This window comes from Saccopteryx leptura, chromosome 1 (genome assembly GCF_036850995.1).
Source record: "Saccopteryx leptura isolate mSacLep1 chromosome 1, mSacLep1_pri_phased_curated, whole genome shotgun sequence".
NCBI classification, from domain to species: Eukaryota; Metazoa; Chordata; class Mammalia; order Chiroptera; family Emballonuridae; genus Saccopteryx; species Saccopteryx leptura.
This window is the reverse complement of record NC_089503.1, coordinates 29,533,853-29,561,331: the sequence shown is the minus strand read 5'-3', so window position 1 is coordinate 29,561,331 and position 27,479 is coordinate 29,533,853. Positions and strand designations below refer to the sequence as shown.

General features: G+C 39.4%; 1 protein-coding gene across 1 annotated transcript in view; it reads right to left on the bottom strand.

The window, feature by feature from the left end:
• Positions 1 to 27,479, bottom strand: part of CCDC73 (coiled-coil domain containing 73) — a 76,218-nt gene that overhangs the window by 39,107 nt on the left and 9,632 nt on the right. Inside the window, exons 2-7 of the mRNA XM_066363723.1 lie at positions 25,115 to 25,186; positions 21,230 to 21,301; positions 17,817 to 17,852; positions 16,039 to 16,113; positions 7,785 to 7,823; positions 1,228 to 1,363 (exon numbers count right to left, since the gene is read on the bottom strand). Of these exons, the coding sequence (XP_066219820.1) occupies positions 1,228 to 1,363; positions 7,785 to 7,823; positions 16,039 to 16,113; positions 17,817 to 17,852; positions 21,230 to 21,301; positions 25,115 to 25,186 (430 nt within the window). The remainder of the gene's footprint in view (positions 1 to 1,227; positions 1,364 to 7,784; positions 7,824 to 16,038; positions 16,114 to 17,816; positions 17,853 to 21,229; positions 21,302 to 25,114; positions 25,187 to 27,479) is intronic.

Genomic DNA, 27,479 nt, shown 5'->3' with positions numbered 1-27,479 from the left:
GTCAGGGCACACCGGAGAAGCAACCATCTGCTTCTCCGCCCCTTTCCCTTCTTTCTCTCTCTCTCTCTCTCCCCCTCCTGAAGCCATGGCTCAAATGGTTCCAGCAAAGTTGGCCCCGGTTGCTGAGGATGGCTCCATGGCCTTGCCTCAGGTGCTAAAATAGTTCGGTTACTGTGCAGCAGAGTAGTGGCCCCAGATGGGGAGAACATCACCCTGGTAGGGAGCTTGCCAGGTGGATCCTGGTCCGAGCACATGTGGGAGTCTGTCTCTCTGCCTCCCCACCTCTTGCTTAATTAAAAAAAAAATTAATTTTTTTTTTTTTCATTTTTCCGAAGCTGGAAACGGGGAGGCAGTCAGACAGACTCCCGCATGCACCCGACCGGGATCCACCCAGCATGCCCACCAGGGGGCGATGCTCTGCCCCTCTGGGGCGTTGCTCTGTTACATCCAGAGCCATTCCAGCGCCTGAGGCAGAGGCCACAGAGCCATCCTCAGCACCCGGGCCATCTTTGCTCCAATGGAGCCTCGCTGCGGGAGGGGAAGAGAGAGACAGAGAGGAAGGAGAGGGGAAGGGGCAGAGAAGCAGATGGGCGCTTCTCCTGTGTGCCCTGGCCGGGAATCGAACCCAGGACTCCTGCATGCCAGGCCAACGTTCTACCACTGAGCCAACCGGCCAGGGCAAAAGTTACATTTTTAAGGATAGTATCACTAACATGGACAAGGAAAACAGCCCCAATGCAATGTATATAATTATTACTGAATTTAAATAAAATTCACTAAACTGCCATTTGCTTTTACTAGTCTCAGTTAACTTCAATTTATTCATTATAAATAAGTCCATTTAAACATTTCCTGGTCCTGGTCGATGACTCAGTGGATAGAGTGTCAGCACGGAATATGGACGTCCCAGGTTTGATTCCCAGAGTACACAGAAGAAGCAACCATCTGCTTCTCTTACCCCCCTCTCCCTCTTTTCTGCCTCTACCCCTCCCACAGCCAGTGGCTTGATTGGCTCGAGCATGGCCCCAGGTGCTGACATTAGCTTGGTTGGTCTGAGCAGGTCAGCCTCAGATACTAAAAATAATTCAGTACTCGAGCATTGGCCCTAGACAGGGTTGCCAGATGAATCCCAGTCAGGGCACACGTGGGAGTCTGTCTCACTATCTCCGCTTCTCTCACTTTAAAAAATCCTATTAAATATATAAGTTTAAATAAGACAGCACCTACCATTTTGTTCTAACTTTTCATGATTCTCTTTTACCGATCCAAATTGGCCTGTTATCGTAGCATAGTATTTCTCAATTTCGTTCAGTTGCTTCTGATGATCTTCTTTAGCCAGAAGATGTAACTGGACTTTCTGTTCCTATTTTGAAGAGTTGTTTTAAATATTATATATACATAATACACACACATATATATATATGCACACATATATTAAACATATAAAAATCTATTGTTTTTAATCATTGTAATTAACATAAATGTGTCCTGAAAAAGTACTGAATACACCATAGGGAGGAAATGCCATAGACATTTCTAAATCTATGTAAGATTAAAGCACATTTTTTCTGTAACAAAATATTTATGATTATATTTCCCTTGTTTACAGTTTCTTTTTACAAAAATCAGTTTTGTTTTACTTACTAACTAGTTAATTAGTCCAATCCAAAATTAAGCAATGTGGGGGGAATATTAAAGCATAACTTTTGGTAATTTAGGAAAGAAAATTGTTTTTCTCTAAAATTGCTGGCATAATTATGACATGCTATATCAAAATTCAGATGATTTTTCTGAGGTTAATTTTAATGAATATAGCACCTTCTCACTGCATTAAAAATGGAATGATGAGGACTATATCAGTGACAGGGAAGCAATACAGTATAATAAGTCTACTCAAACTGAGAGATATAATTAGTAAAAATTGGATTCTATGTATAATATGGGCCTTCACTCTTTTCAACTAAAGGAGCTTGTTTTTACTATACTTAGAAATATAACTTTATATTTTAAAGAAAAATATTATTTTAATATCATCAATAATATTTATTTTTAATTAAGTGAGAAGCAGGGAGGCAGATAGACAAATAACATTTCTAAAGGTCTTGAGCCTGACTTGGCATTAGCAGAATCACAGTTTTCAAACTTTCATTCATATTTGCTGCATGCTTCAGCTTCTATGATAAACAGTGACAAAGAACAGTGTAAACCTATCGACTGGCACTCAGCAATTGTTTTCTGAATAAAGTGTTATTGTCCCATAGAGTTCCAACAGTGGAAATTTGTTATGATTTGCCTGGCCATCTGTGTCCTTACCCAACAGTACCACAACTTCAAGTGTTTACTTGAAATATATTTCCCTCATTACAATCTAGTAGGACTAAAATCAGGGATCCTATTCTTCCCTCATCAAGTGAAGGGCATATTACCCAAAATAAACCAATTGATTTCTACCTTTTGGGAATTTAAATCTCAAGCAAAAAGAGTATTAACACTAAAGAAACAGTGATGATCGATCCTCTCCAAACTGATGTGAGACCTCTGTCCTGGGTTCTTACACTCTGCTTCACACACTCTGGAATTACCTTGGTCCCTGTTCATTCTAAAACCTATTCTTCACTCTGATTTATTGTGACAGCCTCCACTAATCTCACTTGCATAAGTTAACCAGAACTACTTTTATACTGCTAAAAACCAAAGTACAGGCAGTATAGAATGATCAAACGATAGTCTACCTATGTTTAAATTCTACCTCTGTAATTTAGTTGCTGTGTAACCTTGGGAAAATCATATACCCTGTCTTTAAAGTGAAGATTACAATAGTGTCTCCCTCGTAGGGTTGCTGTGAGTATAAAATGAATTAATACATACCAAGCACTAAGAACAGAGCCTGTCACATAGTAAGTACATCACAATGTTTTGTTATTCTCATTCCTTAATTGATAAAAGTACTTCTGTAGTTTTAATTTTATTTGAAATAAGAACAGCCCTCTCTAATATTAATAAAGAACACACATTACAATTTAAGTTGTATCTGACTATACTACATTACCTTGGCAAATCTGATGGTAATCTTAACTTTTCAAAGATACTTTATAGAGATTTTAAGCAAAGTGATAATATCATTGATAATGATTATGATAGAGCAGTTGAAAGTTTCTTATGCACATCTATAGGCTTTTCAAATTCCCTAGTCACTGAATCGTGTAGCAGTTATAAATGCAAATAAGTTGACATGCGTACTTACCCCCTGAGATCTTATGCCTACCTGAGTAGTCACTATTATTAATAACTAAACAATAAACAATAATGAACCATATTCTATTCTTCTGAAATATCACTTAATTCTCTAATCCAGAAAATTATATTTTCTTTCAGCAGATATGGAGAAACCTCATATGATTTCACTACAAACGACTCTAAAGGTATTTTTTTCACTTCAAGGAATTTTTCAAATTTTCAATTCAAATTAATTTTTATATAGCTTCTATGAGAACATTGTCTCCTACATACTAATATAGTCTTCCTTAACATTTAGTTAAAAAGGGGTGAATAAAATAGGCTGTTAATGGCTGCAAATGTTAACAATCTGGATTAACTAAAAATGCAGCAAAGATCAAGTGATTTGATAGGTATTCTCTACATATATAAAACACTATACATATTAGAGTAATTTGTGATATACTCTATTCCAACATCCTTTGCTTGAGGCCAAAGTTGAATTCAATTAAAATGCAGTTTCATTTGTTTGCATGACATATATCTGATTTTCAAATATATTAGTCTATTCAAGGCCCACAATAAAATACTATAAAGATTTTCAAATCACATGAGCATCTATAGCCTATAAACCCATACAGTCTAGATGGGACCGCTCATATATCAATCTCATTGGCTGCCTTGATAATGAGATGAAGAGGTCAACTGCTAAGTTTGCCAATAACAGCACAACTGTCAGCAAATAGTTTAAAGTCTTTGGGAAACAACAACAAAAAGTAGATTGGTAACACCTGCCTGAGAAACCTAAGAACATTTTTAAAAATACAAATAAATTGGTGTCATTAAAAATTTAATATCACATACTAACCATAATAAATAAAGATTATTTTATTGAGATGACTAAGTAATAGCTAAATACATAAGGTTTTTGTTCTTTTTACTTCTGTGAATTTGTTCAAGTTATTTTTTCTCTTACACAGTTTTACTACTAAATGCAAAGAATCTGTCCACAAGAAATAATGCCAGGATTCATTGTTCTCCACATGCATGTATATCTTATTTTAAACAAATTTAATCTATGAAAATCAAGGTTAGAGAAAGAAAAAGCACATGCATACTTAACAAACGTGTGTGTGTTACTTAAAAGCCTTGAGACATTTAAAATAGAAATTATTTAAAAATAATATTTACATGCAACTTTTTAGAACTGCATCTACTAGTCATTGATATAGCTGCTCATTTCCCCCAGTCTCATTCCCTTATGGAGACTGATTCAAAAATCTTTAAAAATAAAATTAATTTCCCTTGAGACAACTAATGCATTATAGATAAATTTTAGAGAAAAGGATATAAAAAAATAAACATACAGTCTTTATTTCTAATTTTTTAACTTACCTTTCAATTTCTTCAATATAAACCCAAAATAAAGCAATGGTGTTATAAAACTATTTTTTAAAAACTTGTGGCAACTTGAAGATACTTTTACCTTTTGAGTCACAAATATAAGCTATACATTACTTAAAAATCTGAAGTTATACATACTTTGCATGTATGTACCGATATCTATTACATTTATAATCACAAAGATTATTTCCAGACAGGTCTTCAGTCTAAATATATTCTACTCTGAAAGAAATATGTGGTAATTCCAAATCATGAAAACCTTCGATATTAAAACTTTGTTTTAATTTAATAAAGAAAAATAAATCTCTAATCAGTCTTTTCTTTAAAGGAAAGGGATATACAAAAAAAGAATCAGGATATAACTAAAGGATAGTTGAATAAGTTTTTACTCCATTCATTAAGCTCTATTAGCTACTGTTATACAACATAGTCATCTAATACAGTAATCATGGGAACTCAGAGAAAAGATTTTCATCAGTGAGCAAAGCACGGTTACAGTTACTTTGATGTTCTCTGGTTTGGTTTTTATCTGTTTTGTTGCATTCTTTTTATTGGTAATAATCAACATGATCATTTGTTCAAGAGAAGGTTTGGGTACTTTAAGAGATAGGTGACCCTCTTGATTCATAATTGTGTTAATGTAGAGACAAACCACCACCTCTACACAAAACGAGCTTACTGAATTCTCAAAAGACAGAAACTTACTAGTAGTTAAGGGCTCACCAACAGAAGATCATGAATTTCTTCAAAAGTTTCTTAATACTATTTTTTAAATTATTTCTTTCAGGCCTGACCTGTGGTGGCGCAGTGGATAAAGCATCAACCTGGAAACACTGAGGTTGCCAGTTCAAAACCCTGGGCTTGCCTGGTCAAGGCACATATGGGAGTTGATGCTTCCTGCTCCTCCCCCCTTCTCTCTCTCTCTCTCTCCCCTCTCTATAATGAATAAATAAAATCTAAAAAAAAAAAAAAAAGTTTAAATGATTTCTTTCAGCACACTTAACTTTATCAATTGCTACCAGAGTCCTGCCTTGACATAGTGACTGTCTTGCTTCCTGTATTAACCACAGAGTCAAATACTACAGAGAATAATATGCTGGTTTAAATAAAATAAGATTAACTGAAATACTGAGTACTTAATAGCACTTTGAATAAAGAAAAGGTCATCTGAATTATATAAAAATAATGTAAAAAGAAGAGTGTAAGAATCTTCAGGAAAATATTTTTAATTTTAAGATCAATTATCTAAAAACATACAATATTCTGTCAGAATTGGCATGAAATATTAGATGTACATCTCAATACATAAAATTGTTTTAATGCAAAGTGATTTAAGGCTTTGAATTGTCAGAAAAAATATTATAACTGTAGCTCAAATACAACTTTAGTAGGTTCTTATGAGGCTGTAATTCATATTAACAAAATGCTCAGAAGTGACCAAAACTACAAGTATACTGCATGTTTCCATGTTTTTTTTTAAGATTATAAATATCTGATGAAATTTTAAAGTAGAATAAATAAAACACATTTTATGATGCTTTTGATCTTTAACTTGTAGCCTTATCTTCCAGGTCAGAGGGCACATTATTCAATTTCGCTATATTTTGTGTAAAACCACTGTAGCGTTGAAGATGACTTTCAGTACAAATGTCATGGTACTTAAAGCTAAACTGGAATCTAGTTTTTCAGCTTTTTAATTAAAATCATAGTTTAAAACAGTCTGACAATATTACCTTTATTCTTTCCAGTTGAACAGTGACAGAATTTTCACATCTTTTATTCTATCAAGCTTAGCAATCTTTCTATGGCTCTTTTATTTTCTAACACACCAAAACAATTTCAAGAAGAAAATAATGTTTTTGTATTTAATGTCCGAAGGATAATCTCTCATTTCTTACTTCTCATATATATAATATATAAACCTTACTCAAAAATTAATTTCACTTGCCTTATAGTCTGCTCCAAAGAAAAAAGACTGAAATAAGGTAAACCCACCCAAGAACTCTGAAGATTTAAGTGGATATGACAGAATTTTGCTTACTCAAAAATACAAAAATAAATTCTTTTGATTCACACAGGGATGAAAAGAGAATATCAAAGTAAATATCCCATAAAATGCTGTGTATAAAAATGCAAATACCAATTTTTAATATATTATAGACAAATACACTAGTAAACACTTGTTGAATAATACCTTTATTAGCATTGGGTACCATACCCCAAGTGCTATATTAAAATGCTACTTCATTTTATTTTTATTTTTCAGGCTATAGTTATTAACTCCATGTTTGTATAAACACCTACAAAAGATATCATTAAGAGGTTCTGTTGATCTTATTTCTTTATTGTTTCATTTTAATATAAGATCTCTAACAATAAAATAAAAGCTGTGTTAAATTTATTTTATAATAGGTAAAAACTATGTAATCTGTAAATAAATTTGTGAAATAGATTAATTTAACCTATATTTGAAATTGTAATTTAGTCCTTTAAAGAAGATACTAATATTCTTTCCTTTTTTTCTTTTTTTGTGGCAGAGACAGCAAGAGTCAGAGAGAGGGACAGATAGGGACAGATAGACAGGAAGGGAGAGAGATGAGAAACATCAATTCTTAGTTGCGGCTCCTTAGTTGTTCATTGACTGATTTCTCATATGTACCTTGACGGGGGGGGGGGGGGGGGGGGCTACAGCAGACCAAGTGACCCCTTGCTTGAGCCAGCAACCTTGAGTCCAAACTGGTGAGCTTTTTTTGCTCAAACCAGATGAGCCCGCGCTCAAGCTGGCGACCTTGGGGTCTTGAACCTGGGTCCTCCACATCCCAGTCCAATGCTCTATCCACTGCACCACTGCCTGGTCAGGACTCTTTTCCTTTTTTAATTTTTAAACTTTATTTAGAAAACTAACTGACTCAATGACATTGATCAATAAGAGTACATAGGTTTCAGGTAAACATTTCTATAGCATTTGAACTGTTGATTATGTTGTGTGCCCATCAACCAAAGTCCAATCACTTTCTGTCACCTTATATCTGTCCCTCTTTATAAACTTCCCCCCGCCCAAATATCCAATTTCAACTTTATTTTTTTTACTACAAATGTCACATTTAAATAGAAATACTACATACATTATGTATTAAACAGTGTATATTTTGTAATTTCCTTACCATTTCATTCACTTTCTTCTGTAAAGAATATTTAGAAACCTTGAAATAACAAGGAAAAAATTTCATTAAAATTTTTTTATCTAGTTACAAATTCCTCCTGATGATAAAATTATATGCTATAAAATGTGGCATTTACCTGTCATGCACTATTTATTTTTAGTGACATTTTTTCAAAATGTTATTTACCATAACTTTCTTCCTTATAACAAAACAATACATTCATTTATTTATTCAGCACATATTTATGGAGCACCTACTGTATGTCAGCCACTTTCCTAGTATCCTGGGATGCAGCAGTGAACAAATGAAGTTCCTCTCCTTAAAAAACTTTATGTCCAGCACAGTGGATAGAGCATTGACCTAGAATGCTGAGATCCCTGGTTCGAAACCCTGAAGTTGCCGGCTTGAGAGTGGGCTTGTCAACTTGATTGTAATATCATTAACTTGATCCCAACTGGCTTGAACCCAAAGGTTGCTGGCTTGAGCAAGGGGTCACTGGCTCTGCTTGAGCAATTCCCACCCCATCCCCATCAAGGTATGTATGACAGCAGTTCTCAACCTGTGGGTCTCGACCCCAGCGGGGGTCAAACAACCAAAACACAGGGGTTGCCTAAAATCATCGGACACAGAGAACCACTGATGTATGAGAAGCAATCAATGAACAACTAAAGTGAAGCAACAAGTTGATGCTTCTCACTCTATCTCCTCTCTCTCTCTCTCTCAAATCAATTAAAAGAAAAAAGGCTTTATGTTGAATAGGGGTAGTGGTACACAAAGTATAAGTTAAAAGTATAGAAGTTAAGAGAGTAACAATTACTATGAAGAAAAATAAAGCAAGAAGGATAGCAAGAGCAATTGTCTAGGAGAGTTTATCACTAATTATTAGCTCTTCATTGAAGAAAACCTGATAAAAACAGATTAGGTATAAGTAAAAAAAGCATAGAAGATAAAGGTGTTTTAAACAAATCACCTCACGCCCTGGCCGGTTGGCTCAGTGGTAGAGCGTCGGCCTGGCGTGCAGAAGTCCCGGGTTCGATTCCCGGCCAGGGCACACAGGAGAAGCGCCCATCTGCTTCTCCACCCCTCCCCCTCTCCTTCCTCTCTGTCTCTCTCTTCCCCTCCCGCAGCAAGGCTCCATTTGAGCAAAGATGGCCCGGGCGCTGGAGTGGCTCTGGTCGCAACAGAGCGACGCCCCAGAGGGGCAGAGCGTCGCCCCCTGGTGGGCAGAGCGTCGCCCCCTGGTGGGCGTGCCGGGTGGATCCCGGTCGGGCGCATGCGGGAGTCTGTCTGTCTCTCCCCGTTTCCAGCTTCAGAAAAATACAAAAAAAAATAAAAAATAAAAAATAAACAAATCACCTCACAACATAGAAACAGTGATCATTAGTATTTTTTTTCTAAAAAATATTCTTCTATTCATTCATATTTTAAAAGAAAGCCATCCCTGGCTGGTTGGCTCAGTGATAGAGTGTCAGCCAGGCTTATGGATGTCCCAGGTTGAATTCCCAGCCAAGGCACACAAGAGATGTGACCATCTGTTTCTCCGCACCTCCTACTCTCCCTTCTCTCTCTCTCTTCCTCTCTCACAGCCATGGCTCAGTTGGAGCAAGCTGGAGCAGGCACTGAGGATGGTTCCATGACTTCACCTCAGGCACTAAAATAGCTCGGTTGCCAAGCAATGGAGCAATAACCCAGATGGGCAGAGCACTGCCCAGTAGGGGGCTTGTCAGGTGGATCCCAGTCAGAGCACGTGTGGGGGTCTGTCACTCTGCCTCCCTGCTTCTAACCTAAGAAAAACATAAATAAATTAAATAAATAAATAAATCAAAGAGAGCCAGTAGGAGAGGAATAATAATATATGTACTATCTTGTACCCTATTTTTAGCTAATACATAACACCTTTCTATGACAACTTAACCTATAACACAACTTCTTTTTCTTTTTTTCTTCTCTTCCAAGTGAGCAAAGGGAAGATAAGACTCCTGCATGCTCCCCGACTGGGATCCACCCAGCAACCCCTGTCTGGGGCTGATGCTATGCCCCTCTGGGGCTATGCTGGCAACTGAGCTATTTTTAACATCTGAGGTAGAGGCTCCACAGAGCCATCCTCAGTGCCCAGGCCAATGTGTTCATACCAAATGATCCATGGCTGCAGGAGGGGAAAAGAGAGGGGGGAGAGGGAGAGAAAACAGATGGTCAGTTCTCTTGTGTGCCCTGACCAGGCATTGAATCTGGGACATCTATTAATACATTGCAGGCCAAGGCTCTACCACTGAGCCAACTGGCCAGGGCTACAACTTTGTTTTTTCCTGAAGTGAGAAATAGGGAAGCAGAGGGACAGACTCCCACATATGCCCGATTGGGATCCACTCAGCATGCCCACCAGGTGGCGATGCTCTGCCCCTCTGGGATGTTGTTCCGTTGCAATGGGAGCCATTCTAGTACCTGAGGCAGAGGCCACAGAGCTATCCTCAGCGCCCGGGCTAACTTTGCTCCAATGGAGCCTTGGTTGTGGGAGGGGAAGAGAGAGACAGAAAGAAAGGAGAGGGGGAGAGGTGGAGAAGCAGATGGGTGCTTCTCCTATGTGCCCAGGCCGAGAATTGAACCCCGGACTTCCACACGCTTCTATGTGCCCAGGCCAAAAATTGAATCCCGAACTTACCAAATCACTCTCATTTTTTGTAGATTTACCCAGTTTTCAGTTTTATGAAACTATTTTGACATAAACATTCTTATACCAAGAACTCTAGTTATTCACTTTAAAAAGATAAATTCCAAGAAACAGAGTTCCTAAATTATACTCATTTTTATAGACTTTTAACAATTTTACATAGTAGCTGACCAAGTTAAACCCCAACCAGCCATGTATGAGTGCCCATTTTCTTTTTCTTTTTTCTGCTTTTTCCAAGGGAGATAGAGAGACACACTCCAGCATGCACCCCAACTGGGATCCACCCAGCAACCCCCCATCTGGGGCCAATGCTCTGCCCATCTGGGGCCATGCTCTCAACTGAGCTAATTTTAGTACCTGAGATGAAAGCTCCAGGGAGTTATCCTTAACCCCAGGACCAATGAGCTCATACCAATCAAGCCATGGCTGCAGGAGGGGAAGAGAGAGAGGGAGAGAGAAGGAGGAAGGGTGGAGAAGTAGATGGTTGGTTCTCCTGTTTGCCCTGACCAGGAATCCAACCTGGGACATCACATGCCTGGTCGATGCTCTACCACTGAGCCAACCGGCCAGGGCCAAGTGTTCATTTTCTTAAATCCTGCTTATATTTGTTAAATTTTAAGCAAAAAACCCCAATTACTTCACATTTCCTATGAAATAAACTTAAATAAGCTGATACTTTTATTTCATTTTGGTAGAATGGATTATATGTGATTGATTTCTTCAACAAATAATGAATGCTTACTATTAGTAAAGCATTGATGTAGACATTAGGGGTACAATATTAGGCCAAAAAAAACCCTGCAAGCTTAAATTCTGGGGAAGGTAGGCCCTGGCCGGTTGGCTCAGTGGTCAAGCGTCGGCCTGGCGTGCAGGAGTCCTGGGTTCAATTCCCGGCCAGGGCACACAGGAGAGGCACCCATCTGCTTCTCCACCCCTTCCCCTCTCCTTCTTCTCTGTCTCTCTCTTCCCCTCCCTAAGCCAAGGCTCCATTGGAGCAAAGTTGGCCCGGGTGCTGAGGATGGCACCATGGCCTCTGCCTCAGGAGCTAGAATGGCCCTGGTTGCAACAGAGCAACGCCCCAGATGGGCAGAGCATCGCCCCCTAGTGGGCATGCCGGGTGGATCCCGGTTGGGCACATGCGAGAGTCTGACTGCCTCACCGTTTCCAACTTCAGAAAAATACAAAAAAAAAAAATTCTGGGGAAGGTTGACAATAGCAATATAAATAAGACATGTCTTTTAGATAACATGCCACATTGATAAGTGCTAAAGAAAAATAACAAATCAGGAAAAGGAATTACATAGGATGGCTGAGAAAGCCCTTTCTGAGAGGGCAACTTTTGAGTATAGACTTACGAGAGGTAAGGAAGTGTACTCTAGCAAGTGCAAAGACTTTAATGTGGGAAAATGTCAGGTGTGTTCACAGAACAGCAAGGAAACCACTGTGGCTGTGAGGGAGTAAGAGAAGGGAAGAAACACAAGGACAAGTTCAGAGCGGAGTAGGAATGGGAGGAACAGGTCTTGTAATACATGATACTGACTTAGGTTTTTATCATAAGTGAGACAGGCAGCCACTGAAGAGTTCTAAGCCTGACTTACTCTTTTCAGGTATCATTGTTACGTTAATGCTAACGGAGAACAGAGGTGGAAGCTGGGAAAACACTATAAACTACTGAAATAATCCCAATAAAAGAGGATGATAAAAGAGAACTAGGGTGTTAGTAATGTATATAGTGAGAGTGGTCAGATTCTGGATAAATTCTGAGAAAAAAGCCAAAAAATATTTAACAGAAAGAAAAGACAAAGGCCCTGGCCGGTTGGCTCAGCGGTAGAGCGTCGGCCTGGCGTGTGGGGGACCCAGGTTCGATTCCCGGCCAGGGCACATAGGAGAAGCGCCCATTTGCTTCTCCACCCCCCCACCCCTCCTTCCTCTCTGTCTCTCTCTTCCCCTCCCGCAGCCAAGGCTCCATTGGAGCAAAGATGGCCCAGGCGCTGGGGATGGCTCCTTGGCCTCTGCCCCAGGCGCTAGAGTGGCTCTGGTCGCGGCAGGGCGACGCCCCAGCGGGGCAGAGCATCGCCCCCTGATGGGCAGAGCTTCGCCCCTGGTGGGCGTGCCAGGTGGATCCCGGTCGGGCGCATGCGGGAGTCTGTCTGACTGTCTCTCCCCGTTTCCAGCTTCAGAAAAAAAAAAAAAAAAATCCAAAAAAAAAAAGAAAGAAAGAAAAGACAAGTTAGTATTCAGGAGAGGAAGACTTTAGAAACTTGGTCTTGAACGTATCAAGTTTGACTTGTCTTTTAGACATCTAATAGTCAATCCAAGCTGGCTTCAGAGCTGGCTTTGGAAGTCTCCTGCATTGTAGAAGCCACTTTAAAGACATGAGACTAGATGAGATCAGAATATTTTTTAAGGCACACAGACAAAAGAAAAAGGTAGAGATCATCTAGAAAAATAAGATAAAATTCAAAAGACTCAATTTAATCCTGAAGTTATTATCTGCTACTATGATTGTTAATTTTATATGTCAAAAATTTTTACTCTACTAAAATGTTAGCCCTACTATAATGGTTAACTTAATGTGCCAAAATTAGCCATCATAGTAGGGCCAAAATTTTAGTAGGAAAAAAAAGTAATACTTTTTCAAGATTTACCAAGAAATAAGAAATTAGGCAAAACAAGAGGTTATTTATGCCTCATTCAAGAAAACAATCAGAAAGTTTTTCACAATAGCTACAAGAGAAATTTGTTTACTCTAGTACAAGAACAATTTTTTAATTTCTATAAATCAGAAGGAAAAAAGTTTATCTAGTAAGATCTTTGTGTGTGTGTGTGTGTGTGCGCGCGCGCGCGCCCGAGAGAGAGAGAGAGAGAGAGAGAGAGAGAGAGAGAAAGAGAGAGACAGAGACAGGAAGGGAAAAAGGCATTTTAGTTGTTTACTGATTGCTTTCTCATATGTGCCTTGACCTGGGGGATCCAGCTGAACCAGTGACCCCTTGCTCAAGCCAGCGACCCATGCTCAAGCTGGTGAGCCACACTCAAGCCAAATGAGCCCATGCTCAAGCTGGCGACTTACGGATTTTGAACCTGAGTCCTGTCCTCTGCTTCCCAGTCCAACTCTATCCACTGCGACACTGCCAGGCTCAGTGGTAGAGCCTCGGCCTGCAATGTGGATGTCCCAGGTTCAATGTCTGGTCAGGACACACAGGAGAACTGACCATCTGTTTCTCTCCCTCTCCTTCTCCCCTCACACTCAAGGTGGCAACCTTGGGGTTTTGAACTGGAACCTCAGCACCCCAGGCTGACATTCTACCCACTGCACCACCACCGGTCAGGCCTAGTGGGATCATCTTCAACTGAACATCTGAGGTATGATAAGAATCACTAAATTATATAACTATATAAACTTTAAATAGGACTTTATACCTCTGTTTCTTGTTCCATCAACTTTAAAGAATATTTCTGTATATTGGATTCAACTTCATCTTACCACACCTTGACTTTTTCATCAACAAGGTTAATAACATTCTTGTTCTGTAGCCATAATTAAGTCTTTCATGCTTTATTTATAGGTTAATTATTAAAAAATGTAAGATAATAGTGTTTACATTATTATAACCAATATAAATATTGTTTGATGCAGAATCCAACAGGATACTAATACTACACTTCCTTCTCTATAGATCCAGTATGCTACATGAAGGATGATTTTACTGGGGTCAAAGCCTAACTACTTTCTCTCTTCTTATTCTCCATAAACTGCTCAAAACCATCCCAAATTTTAATTTGCTTTATTAATTATAAACTCATCTATTTTCCCTAGAGTTTTCAATCATGTTCTACCTTTTTATTGTTGTTGAGACAAGATACAAGGATTCTTTACTATATCACTAATATCTTCCAGCCTCTTATTCATCTAATCTGAGTAATGAAATCCATTCTCTTATTTTTATTGAAAATATTCTTCTTGGAACTCATTGATATTTTGTTGTTCTTAATTTTTACTCATTTTGTACATCAAAGTAACAAGAAATCCAAAATAAAAACTGTCTAACATCTCAAATGAGGAGAATCTAAACAATGTTAAGACAACTGGATAACAATCTAAAAAAATACAGACTTAGATCAGTATCTCAAACCCTTGTTACAAAAATAAACTTCAAATCATCAAAGATATAATGTAAAAATTTAGTACCTAGGAAGTAATAAAAGAAGACATGGACATATCTCTTTATAACTTTGTAGTGGTAAAAGCCTTTCTAACCATGACAAACTCTAAAAGCAATTGAAGCAATAAATAATTAACAGCAACAATTAAACAAAAATCCAAAACAAATAAAATCAAAACAAATGACAAAAAGAAACTTTGAAAATCAGAACACAGCAAGGACTTATTTCTGAGAAATGTAAAGAATTCATGGGAGTGATAGCAAGATAGCAAACTAGTAGGTCTCAGCCCTTACACACACACACACACACACACACACACACACACACACACACACACACACACACAAAAGTACCTACAAAAGAAAATACAGCTCTGGAAGAGCTCTGAAGTACAATTAAGGCGCTGCAGCAACCCAGTAGAGCACAAAAAACAAGAATGAATTAATAGAAAAGTGTACGAGACATTCTACCCACATCATTCCATCTTTTTGTGTGTGTGTGTGTGACAGAGAGAGAAAGAGAAGGACAGCCAGACAGACAGGAAGGGAGGGAGATGAGAAGCAACAATTCTTCATTGCGGCATCTTAGTTGTTCATTGATTGCTTTCTCATATGTGCCTTGGCCAGGAAGCTACAGCAGAGCGAGTGACCCCTTGCTCAAGCCAGCGACCTTGGGCTCAAGCCAGCAACCTTGGGCTTCAAGCCAGCGACCTTTGGGCGCAAGCCAGTGACCATAGGGCTTTTTGGATCCTGAGCTCAAGCCACTGACCTGTGCTCAAGCTGGTAAGCCCATGCACAAGCCAGAGACCTTGGGATTTTGTACCTGGTCCTTTGCGTCTCACTACGACACTCTATCCATTGTGCCACTGCCTGTCAGGCTTTATTTTACTTTTTAATCTCATTTTAGTGTTTGTCTTCTCTACTAGAATGTAAGCTCCACAAGGGCAGAGATTTTTGTCCTTTTTATTCATTGCTGTATCCCCAGTACTTAGAACAGTACTTGACACATAGTAGACCTTCAATCGACATTCACAAAAGGAATAACCATTAGCTGTACACATCTGTATTCTTTATGAGGCTATGAACAACTTAAAGGCAAATGTGATATTTTCTTCATCTTTGTATTAGCAGATAATACATTACTTAGCAAGTTAATAATAACTCAATTAATGTTATTTAAAATTTTAAAGACCATGGGTTAATCTGTCATAATATACAGGCCTGACTTGTTTTCCTCATATATAAAGTATTAAAAACAATATATATCTAATTATATTACTATAAAAATAATGGAAGCTATTTTAATATTTTTAAATGAAAAATAAAAATCCTTCTAGTTTGAAATGCAAGACTCTCAGGGATTAAAGTACTAAGTTATATATTATATACCAAATTAATTGTTAACCAATACTGATTACTTTACCTGTAATGCTTTTAATGTTTCTTTCAATCCTTCTATTTCTTTTTCTTTTATTTCTGCAGCAAGTTGGTATTTTCCCTTTAAGTAAAAAACCTTATTTCAGTACTTTCCAAAGTAAATGATATTATTAATGGTGAATTATAAGAGTTTAAGAACCAAAATCTCTATTTTAAACATAATACTTTATAGGCTTAACACTTATATTTGCACTACAAATTTCTAATATTTCAAAATACTGTAAAATTACAGTAAGCCCTTTATTTCTTTTTTTTCTTCCAAATCATACAGTAAGCCCTTTATAAGATTATAAATATCATGAAATGGAAAATCTTATGATAACAACAAATCAATTTAACAGCAGAACATTCCTGAGAACTTATGGATACTGTATAATTAAGTATTTAATTCATATAAATAGAATAAATATGTTCTAATTAATAAGATATATGTACATTTGTTTTATACATTTAAGGATATGGGAGAACTTTTAAAAGAAGGCCTTTTGCTAAAAATAAACTATAAATTATTATAAATGATATGTTCATTGATATACTCTAAACATGTATTTATCAGATAGCTAATGAAAATATTTTATGCCAGATGGATTTCTATAATTGTTTGGAGTTATCTCTTCTTTTCCAGTTGGTAAGCACCCAGATGCCATTCATTTTAACGTTTTTAAAAGAAGGTAATTACAAGCCCTGGCGAGTGGCACAGCAGATAAAACATTGGCCTGGTGTACCAATGTCCCAGGTTCGAGTCCTATGCAGGGCACAGAGGAGAAGCAACCATCTGCTTCTCTCCCACTCTCTCTCCTTTCCCTCCCTCTTCCCCTCTTGCAACCAGTGGCTCGAGTGGTTTGAGTGTGGGCCTGGCGACTGAGGATAGCTCTGCCAGAGCTTTACAGCCTCGGGTGCTAAAAATAGCTCAATACTCAAGCATCGGTCCCTGATGGGGTTGCCAGGTGCATCCCAGTCAGGACACATGCAGGAGTCTGACTCAATATCTCCCCTCCTCTCACCTAAAAAAAAAAAGGTAATGGCCCTCGCTGGTTGGCTCAGCGGTAGAGCGTCGGCCTGGCGTACAGGGGACCCGGGTTCGATTCCCGGCCAGGGCACACAGGAGAAGCGCCCATTTGCTTCTTCAACCCCCCCTTCCTCTCTGTCTCTCTCTTCCCCTCCCGCAGCCAAGGCTCCAGTGGAGCAAAGATGGCCCGGGCGCTGGGGATGGCTCCTTGGCCTCTGCCCCAGGCACTAGAGTGGCTCTGGTCGCGGCAGAGCGACGCCCCGGAGGGGCAGAGCATCGCCCCCTGGTGGGCAGAGCATCGCCCCTGGTGGGCGTGCCGGGTGGATCCCGGTCGGGCGCATGCGGGAGTCTGTCTGTCTCTCCCCGTTTCCAGCTTCAGAAAAATACAAAAAAAAAAAAGGTAATTACATTTAAAAAGCATTAAAAATATTATAGTTAACAGAAACATTGTAATAGAGTAGAAAAAGCATTAATTTGGGAGCCAAAGAGATCTGGGTTCTAGTCCCAACTCTGCTACTTCAAAATGCAAGCTTCAAGTTCAGCAAGTCATTTAAACTTGCTATGTCTCAGTATTCTCAATTGTAAAGTAACAGTGGTCAAGTAACATGATTCCCTTGGGTCCTTTCTGTTTCGAAGATTTTAAGCAATTAACACTCTGCATTAGTTTATTACTAATGCTTCTTTCCATTATGGGGGACAATTAAGACTTAAAATTATTTAACTATGCTTTAAATCATTAGAGAATTCATTAATACCTTTTCTTCTTCCAAGGCACACATCTTCATCTGCAACTATAAACAATTTGAAAAATTAAAATACAGGTAAGTAAACTATTAACAGTGATTTACAATGGTCAGTGAGACTACAGATATATTTTACATGTATGTTGTTTGGACTTAATATAATGTAAATATGTTACTCTTACATTGAGAAAATAAAAGATATGAGAGGTGCTCTGGCCGGCTGGCTCAGTGGTAGAGCATCGGCCTGGCGTGCAGGAGTCCTGGGTTCGATACCCGGCCAGGGCACACAGGAGAGGCGCCCATCTGCTTCTCCACCCCTCCCCCTCTCCTTCCTCTCTGTCTCTCTCTTCCCCTCCCGTAGCCAAGGCTCCATTGGAGCAAAGTTTGCCAGGGCGCTGGGGATGGCTCTGTGGCCTCTGCCTCAGGCGCTAGAGTGGCTCTGGTCGCAACAGAGCGACGCCCCGGATGGGCAGAGCATCGCCCCCTGGTGGGCATGCCGGGTGGATCCCGGTCAGGCGCATGTGGGAGTCTGACTGCCTCCCTGTTTCTGGCTTCGGAAAATACAAAAAAAAAAGATATGAGAGGGAGGAAAAGCCAATCACCCAAAGGAAATTAACAATTTAATCACACTGATTAAATAATCATTCTTGTAAATTTAATGTTGCCTTCCAAAACTTTTTTTTCTCTTTCTTTTTTGTGACAGAGATAGAGAGAGAGAAACAGAGAGGAGGACAAACAGGAACAGGCAGACAGGAAGGGAGAGAGATGAGAAGCATCAATTCTTCATTGCAACTCCTTAGTTGCTCCTTGACTGCTTTCTCATATGTGTCTTGACTGGAGGGCTACAGCAAAGTGAGTGACCCTTTGCTCAAGCCAGAGACCTTGAGCTCAAGCCAGCGACCTCTGGGCTCAAAACAGTGATCATGAGGTCATGTCTATGATCCCACGCTCAAGCCAGTGACCCATGCTCAAGCTGGTGAGCCCACACTCAAGCCAGATGAGCCCATGCTCAAGCTGGCGACTTCAGGATTTCAAACCTGAGTCCTGTCCTCTGCATCCCCGTCTGACTCTATCCACTGCAACACTCCCAGGTCAGGCTAGAAGTTTTTTCTTAAATGTTTAGTAATTAGCCATTACTCAAATAATAACATAACACATTTACAAAATCAATACTACCTGTATTTGCATTGACAAAATTTTCTGGAAAATTTTAAAATGCAAGTGGCAATCTAATAAATAATGAAATTTTAATTTTTCCATTGATTTAAGAGAGACAGAAAGAAAGGGAGAAAGGGAGAGAAGAAGGAAGAGGGAGGAAGAAGAAAGGAGGAGGAGAGTGGGAGAAAGGGAGGGAGAAAGAGAGAGCATCAACTCATTGTTCCATTAGTTGTTCCATTTAATTGTGCACTGAGTTGGTTGCTTCTCATCTGTGCCCTGAGTGGGGATAAAACCTGCGACTTCGGCACACCAGGATGAGACTATTAACTGAGCCCCCAGGCCAGGTCCTATATAATAATATTTTAAAACAAGAAAACTAAAGTGAACGTGCCAAAGAAAACTACATATTCCAAGTACTACAAGGATACCAGGCAAAGTTATCAATAAATAAAATTTGTCCTTAGAATTTCTCCATCTAATTTTCCATATTTATATATATATGAAAAGAACCCAAGAGCCTGACCACGTGGTAGCACAGTGGATACAGTGCTGGCCTGGGATGCTAAGGACACATTCAAAACACTGAGGTTGCCAGCTTGAGTGCAGGCTCACCAGCTTAAGCGCAGGGTTGCTGGTTTGAGCATGGGATCATAAACATGGCCCCAAGCTCACTGGCTTGAGCCCAAAGTTCGCTGGCTTGAAGTTCAAGGTTGCCAGCTTGTGCCCAAGGTCTCTGGCTTGAGCAAGGGGTCACTGGCTCTGCTGTAGTCCTCTGGTCAGGGCACATATGAGAAAGTAATTAATGAACTGAAGTGCCACAACTATGCACTGATGCTTCTCATCTCTCTCCCTTCCTGTCTGTCCGTCTATCCCTCTCTCTCTCTCTCTCTCTCTCTCTCTCTCTCTCTCTCTCTCAAAAATAAAATAAAGTGGTGTTGGAAAGGCTATAAGAAAAAACACTTCTAGATGATGTTTTCCATGAACACATTTCTTAACATTAAAATTTTCTAACTAGGGGCCCTGGCCGGTTGGCTCAGTGGTAGAGCGTCGGCCTGGCATGTGGGGGACCTGGGTTCGATTCCCAGCCAGGGCACATAGGAGAAGCGCCCATTTGCTTCTCCACCCCCACCCTCCTTCCTCTCTGTCTCTCTCTTCCCCTCCCGCAGCCAAGGCTCCATTGGAGCAAAGATGGCCCGGGCGCTGGGGATGGCTCCTTGGCCTCTGCCCCAGGCGCTAGAGTGGCTCTGGTCACAGCAGAGCGACGCCCCGGAGGGGCAGAGCGTCGCCCCTGGTGAGCGTGCCGGGTGGATCCCGGTCGGGCGCATGCGGGAGTCTGTCTGACTGTCTCTCCCCATTTCCAGCTTCAGGAAAAAAAAAATTTTTTTTCTAACTAGGAACTGAACAGAAATTTGAAGTTGTAAAGAGAAGCTACAGAATTCAAAATAACAAAGAAGCTGCTATTCAACTCTTTAAATCTTCTTCTTTTCCTCTTTTTCTATTTTTCTACTAGTCTTTCTTAGATGCTGATGGTTAATATTTATTGAGGCTTCAGTGCATGATAATCATATCCCTTCTCCTCTGACATCTCCCTACTTGCATCTGTTTTTCATCAGTGTTATAATTCTGGCTCAGGTAAAGAAGTAATGAGGAAATGTAAGATGCTAGGCTACTCTAGTAAACAGAAAAAGGGGAAAATAAAGAGAAAGAAAAAGAACACACACATCATTGATTTATTTAGGACTCATTAACTCATTCTACCACATTATACTCTTTATTGTCAGTTATGATTCAAAGTAACTTTATTCATTTCCTGCTTCCGATAATTTTTTTTCTCTTCAGTAAGTTTGGAGAACTTACAATGTTCATGGTGGGGGGGATACAATATTTAAAATCATTAGCCCTAGCCGGTTGGCTCACTGGATAGAGCGTCGGCCAGGTGTGCAGATGTCCCAGGTTCAATTGCCAGTCAGAGCAAACATGAGAAGTGATCATATGGTTCTCTTTTCCTCCCTCTTCCCCTCTTGCAGCCAGTGGCTCAATTGATTCCAGCATCGCCCAGGCCACTGAGCGACCAGCTTGGCTGGTCCGAGTGTCCGTGTCAGGCACTAAAGGTAGTTCGATTGATTCTAGCATCATCCCCAGACGGGAACTGTCAGGTGGATCCTGGTCAGGGCACATGTGGGAGTCTATATCTCCTACTCTCACTTAAAATATGCAAATAAATAAATAAATAAAATTATAGCGTTCGTCTATCCTTCTGAAATTACCTGCTTTTTAAAAACTGCCATTGCTTCTTGGTGTTGTTTTGCTAATGTCTCCTTTTGATTCTGAAGAGTTTCCTATTTTAAAAAATTATGAAAAGTTAAAACACAAATTCTAGCAATTCTTTCAGTTTAAACTGTAATTGAGTTCACTATTTAAATAAAAGTCAAGCATTCATGACACAATTTCATGTTCTTGAAATGCAACTTTAAACTGATTCTATGATTTAACTGACATGGAATCAACATATAACAATTTTGCTTCCAATGACTTCTTTATGATTAAATGCATTGCTTCAAAATTTTTAAACTCTAAACATGGCTTGCTCCAAAGCTTTCTTCAAAAAAATATCTTTCATCAAAAGTTATTAAAATTAACATTCCTTGTATACAAGCAGACTATAATCTTAAGAATTTTTTTTTTTTAATTTTTATTTATTTTTTCAGAGACAGAGCGAGAGTCAGAGAGAGGGATAGATAGGGACAGACAGGAACAGAGAGAGATGAGAAGCATCAATCATCAGTTTTTCGTTGCGACACCTTAGTTGTTCATTGATTGCTTTCTTATATGTGCCTTGACCACGGGCCTTCAGCAGACCAAGTAACCCCTTGCTTGAGCCAGCGACGTTGGGCTCAAGCTGGTGAGCTTTTGCTCAAACCAGATGAGCCCTCGCTCAAGCTGGGTACCTCGGGGTCTCGAAACTGGGTCTTCCGCATCCCAGTCTGACGCTCTATCCACTGTGCCACCGCCTGGTCAGGCATCTTAAGAATTTTTAAAACTCCAATTTTACTATATAACCACAAATGTTCACATAGCAACATATGATTCCTTAAATTAACTAAGTTTTTACAAAACCAAAACTTCATAGGGCATTAAAATTTTTTTTCAATTACAGGTTATATTCAGTATTATTTGTATTAGTTTCAGTTTTGTTAGACAATCATATGTTTTATAAAGTGTTCCCCCTGATATTTTTTTTAAGATTTTATTTATTGATTTTAGAGAGAAGACTGAGTGAGAGAGACAAAAGGGGAAGGGAGGAGTGGGAACTTGTAGTACTTGCTTCTCATATATGCCTTGACCAGGCAAGCCCAGGGTTTTAAACTGGTGAACTCAGCATTCCAGGTCGACGCTCTGTCCACTATGACACCACAGGTCAGGACCCCTGATATTTCAAATACACACCTGGCACTGGACATAGTTATTACAATATTATTGACTATATTCCCTATGCTGTACTTTACATCACCATGACTATTTTGTAACTACCACTTTGTACTTTTTAATCCAATTGCTTCCCCCACACACACCCCCAACAACCCTCCCCTGTGGCTACCATTAGTCTCCTCTGAGTGTTTCAATTTTGTTTATTCTGTTCTTTAGATTCCACAAATGAAATCATATGGTATTTGTCTTTCTCTAGATCCCTCCGTGATGTCACAAATGTTAAGATTTCACTCTTTTTACAGCTGAGTAATATTCCATTATATATATATGTATCACTACTTTTTTTATCCACTCATGTATTGATGGGCACTTGGGTTGCTTCCATAGCCTGGCTATTGCACAGAATACTTCAATGAACATAAGGGTGCATATATTCTTTCTCTCTCTCTCTCTCTTTTTTTTTTTGTAGTTGCTTCTTGTATGTGCCTTGACCAGGCAAGGCTGGGGTTTGAACTGGCAATGTCAGTGCTCTAGGTCGATACCCTATCCACTGTGCCACCACAGGTCAGGCACACATATTCTTTCAAATTAGTGTTTGAGTTCCTTTGGATACATACTGAGAAGTGGAATCACTGGATCATAAGACAGCTTCATTTTTAATTTTTGAGGATCCTCCATACTATTTTCCATAGTGGCTGCACCAATCTGCATTCCCATAAATAGTATGTGAGAGATCCCTTTTCTCTACATCCTCACCAACACTTGGTTGTTGATTTATTGATGATAAGTCCTTCTGACAGGTGTGAGGCAGTATCTCATCGTGGTTTTAATTTGAATTTCTCTAATAATTAGAGATGTTGAGCATCTTTTCATGTTTCTTGGCCATCGTATGTCCTCTTTGGAGAAGTGTCTATTCAAGTCCTTTACCCATTTTTTAATGGAATTTTTTGTTTTTATGGTGTTAAGTTGTGTAAGTTCTTTATAAACTTTGGATGTTAACCCCTTATCTAATGTACCACTGGCAAATATCTTCTCCCATTCAGTAGGTTGTCTTTTGTTAATAGTTTCCTTACTTCACAAAAAATTTTTAGTTTGATGCAGTCTAATTTGTGTATTTTTCTCATTTCCCTTGCCCAAGGAGATATATCAGAAAAAATACTGCTAAGAGAAATGTTAGAGATTTTACTCTACCATGAGCATTTTTGAAAAAAATTCACATATTATGATTCCATTCCCCCCCTCTTCCCTTTTTGGTAGAAGTTGTGTGTTTTGTCCTTCAGATTCAGGATGACTTTAAACTTCCTATATTTTTATCAAATAATTCTCATTACTGAAAAATATTAGGCATAAAGGTAGCAACCACTTTTAAATACTTCTGTTATTTGACTCCATGTTTCTCAATATACATTAATTTAACAATTTTTAAAATTTATCTACTGCTCTCCTATTATAATAGTGGGGAGTTTAGCTTTCTTGTACCACCATTACCCTGCATCTTCTTCCTCTATTCTTCTGACAGAGTTATATAAAAATTGAGGCTTAAATCAATAGTCAGCATTTATACTATTATAACTATCCAATTTTTATTCAATGCAGAGGTACAATTACATTTCTATTCTCACACTTTCTATTTTTCAAGAAGTTAGCAATTACTTTAAAATACTTTAATTCTCATAGCTAATTTTTAATAATGATCCTCTGTCACTTGAGTTCTGATTCTTATATATTACTTCCTGTTCTTGTTTTGATATTGCCAAATAGTGAGAAGGGCCATCAAAGTTAATCTTTCAATCTTAGCTATTAAGATTACTTTGGTGGCATGACCAGGCAGTGGCGCAGTGGATAGAGCATTGGGCTGGGATGCAGAGGACCCAGGTTCAAGATCCCGAGGTCGCCAGCTTGAGCGCAGGCTCATCTGGTTTGAACAAAGCTCACCAGCTTGGACCCAAGGTCGCTGGCTTGAGCAAGGGGTTACTCGGTCTGCTGAAGGCCCACAGTCAAGGCACATATGAGAAAGCAATCAATGAACAACTAAAGTGCCACAACAAAAAACTGATGATTGATGCTTCTCATCTGTCTCCATTCCTGTCTGTCTGTCCCTGTGTATCCCTCTCTCTGACTCTCTCTCTGTCTCTGTAAAAAAAAAAAAAAAAAAAAAAAAAAAAAAGATTACTTTGGTGGAAAGGCATGAGAAGCACTATAAAAATCCTTTTCTATAGTTAAAGCAATAAAGAAAATCAGATCTGACACACACCCCCATTTTTATTTTTTTTTTTTTTTTTTTTTTTTTTTGGTTACGGCATGCAACAACCACCTAGGAAAACATGGTACAGTTCTGAGGTTTCACTTCTTAAAAAAGGTTTGACTCCTCTCCTCTATAACATACAATATGTTTCTCAAATATGAAATAGTTCACAGTTTTCAGCATTACACTCAGTGCAATTCTTAGCTATTTTCTTATAAGAAAGCCTGAATAAAAATTATTCTCAATTTTCTGGAAGCTCAAATTTTCAGTTTTAGTTGAATTTCCTTAAGATTTTGGATGCACAATATGTAAATATTGCACAATGATGCACAATACTGCCTGCTCGGAGAACAGAACCACTGCATTTGCTAGCCTGAAAATGATGCACAATACTGTAAATATGTTTAGGACATTTAAAAATTAAAAAATACATTTTAAAATAGATGTTAAAACTGCTAATCTAAAACAAAATACTCACATTTTGCCATTTAAGATCTTGTGTCTCCACGATAATTTTACCAATCTGTTCTTCATACTGAATTTCTGCTTCCTAAGTCAAAAAGAAGAAAGTGCTAAGAAAATTAGGACTCTGTATCTTCCATTTTTATCTTTCTATAGAGATAGGAATAGCATCTTCCCACCCTTACAACAAGAAAAAAGCTGGACAGACTGCAAATTAAATAGACAAATCCATCAGAGAAAAGAAGTCTCAGGTCAACCAAGTCATCCAGAATCGGGATAGATGCATGTGTCTGCTCGGAGAACGTTCACCACTGCATTTGCTAGCCTGGGACATAGCCACTGAGTACTAATAAGAAAGCTCAGGAAAAGAACGGAATGTGGCTAAAGGCAGAACCTTACACTAAGGGCTAGTGTAAGAACATGAATCCCCTAAGGGCCCCAGAAATAAATTTATACCTTCTACCACGCTTTTTCCCTACGGAAATCCAGCAGACACTTAACAGGAAAAGATAGAAAAAATCCTGAGAAAGCTTTCTCTGACGGTCCCGGCTGGGGAAGAGAAGAGCAATTATAAACCGTCTTTCCTATTTCCTTCAGACCAAAAGCCTTAATCTGCAGGGGAAAGGACAACAAAAATCTATAGCTAAGGACACTAGCTGAAGCCTCTGACACAGTGAAAGAGAACCAGCAGCCACCACTGAAAATTCTACCTAGCAAGACCTGTCTTTCTTACTTTCCCTAAAGCAGTGTTTTTCAACCAGTGTGCTGTGGCACACTAGTGTGCCATGAGACATGGTCAGGTGTGCTGTGGGGAAATTAAACCTGGGTCCCCAAACTACGGCCCGGCCCGCGGAGGCTATTTATCCATTTATCCAGCCCACCACCAGCCACCTCCATCCAAACATAAACATTCCCCTCACAATCCCTCCAGCTATCAGCGACAGGAAGAGTGGAGGCATAGGGAATGCTCACTGACCAATCACCCTCTAGGATTCTCCCGACCACTAGCGATGAACCAATAGTAGGCCGCCTCTCATCCACACCCAGGAAGGTCCCTGCTCGGGCTGCCGCACACTTGTCATTGTGTGGCCGCGGTGAGTAGTTGAAACTGCTACTCCTCCCCATGGTCCTGATTTCTAATCCTGGTCAGGACTGGAGGTAAATGTTGCCACCACTAGATGTAGCCTCAGCCTCAGCTGGTTATGTCTATCCTGATGGTGTATATAGATATTTGGCCTTTTTCTTTTTAAAAGAGGCCCCCGCAGAGGGTGATATACAATGCATCACAATGTTATCTAACTTTAAAGCTAAAGTTTGCTGATCTTCCTTTGGATAGTTTTTGGTTATCTGTTGCCAAGGAGTTCCCTATTCTGGCCAACAAAGCTATTTTGACATTGCTCCCATTTTCTTTTTTTTAATTTTATTTCTTCATTTTTAGAGAGGAGAGAGAGAGACAGAGAGAGAGAAGGGGGAAGGAGCTGGAAGCATCAACTCCCATATGTGCCTTGACCAGGCAAGCCCAGGGTTTTGAACCGGCGACCTCAGCATTTCCAGGTCGATGCTTTATCCACTGCGCCACCACAGGTCAGGCCATTGCTCCCATTTTCAACCACATATCTATGTGAGCTGAGCTTCTCAAGCTTGACTGCGATAAAAACTAAAAACAGAGAGAGACTGAGAACTGTTGAGGAAGAGCTTCGTGCGTGTCTTTCTACCATTCCTGCCAGGATATCCCTTTTGTGTTCATCGAAACAGGTCCAGGTTTCACACTAAGTGAATATAAATACATTTAGAAACTATATTATTAACTATATGTATAATATGTACTGTGTTAGAGTATCATTTTGTGTCATTGGTAGGTGGTGTGCCACAGGATTTTGTAAATGTAAAAAAAGGTGCCGCTGTTCAAAAAAGGTTGAAGATCACTGCCCTAAAGACCATAAGCCTAATCTAATCTATAAGGAGAAGGGCAATGAAAACTATAGCAGGAGAGTACGTGTGGAAATCCACTGCAGCTAGGAGAAGGCTAGGAAAATATAACAGGTCGAGGAGGGGCGAGAACACATGCTAAGTCAAGCATCACATATGAAGGAGGGATCAAAACACTTGTGAATACTCCACCCTGAAGCTCAGGCTTCATAACAGCTTCAGAGAATACCCTTGTTCCCCCACCTGCTCCCGTTGTTAGCCACCCCACTAACAACAGGAGAGAGATAGAGCTGGGAGAGCTGCAAAAGCAGTCTCTCTTTCTCTCTCTCTTCCCCCACCCTCTCCCTCTCTTGGAAGCAGCACAAAAAAAGAACCAAAGTCAAGAGGAAAGGCCCAAAGCCAGGCAGAAAGCAGTTATGTAGAAAAGCTCTAATTTTGTTTAAAATAATGTA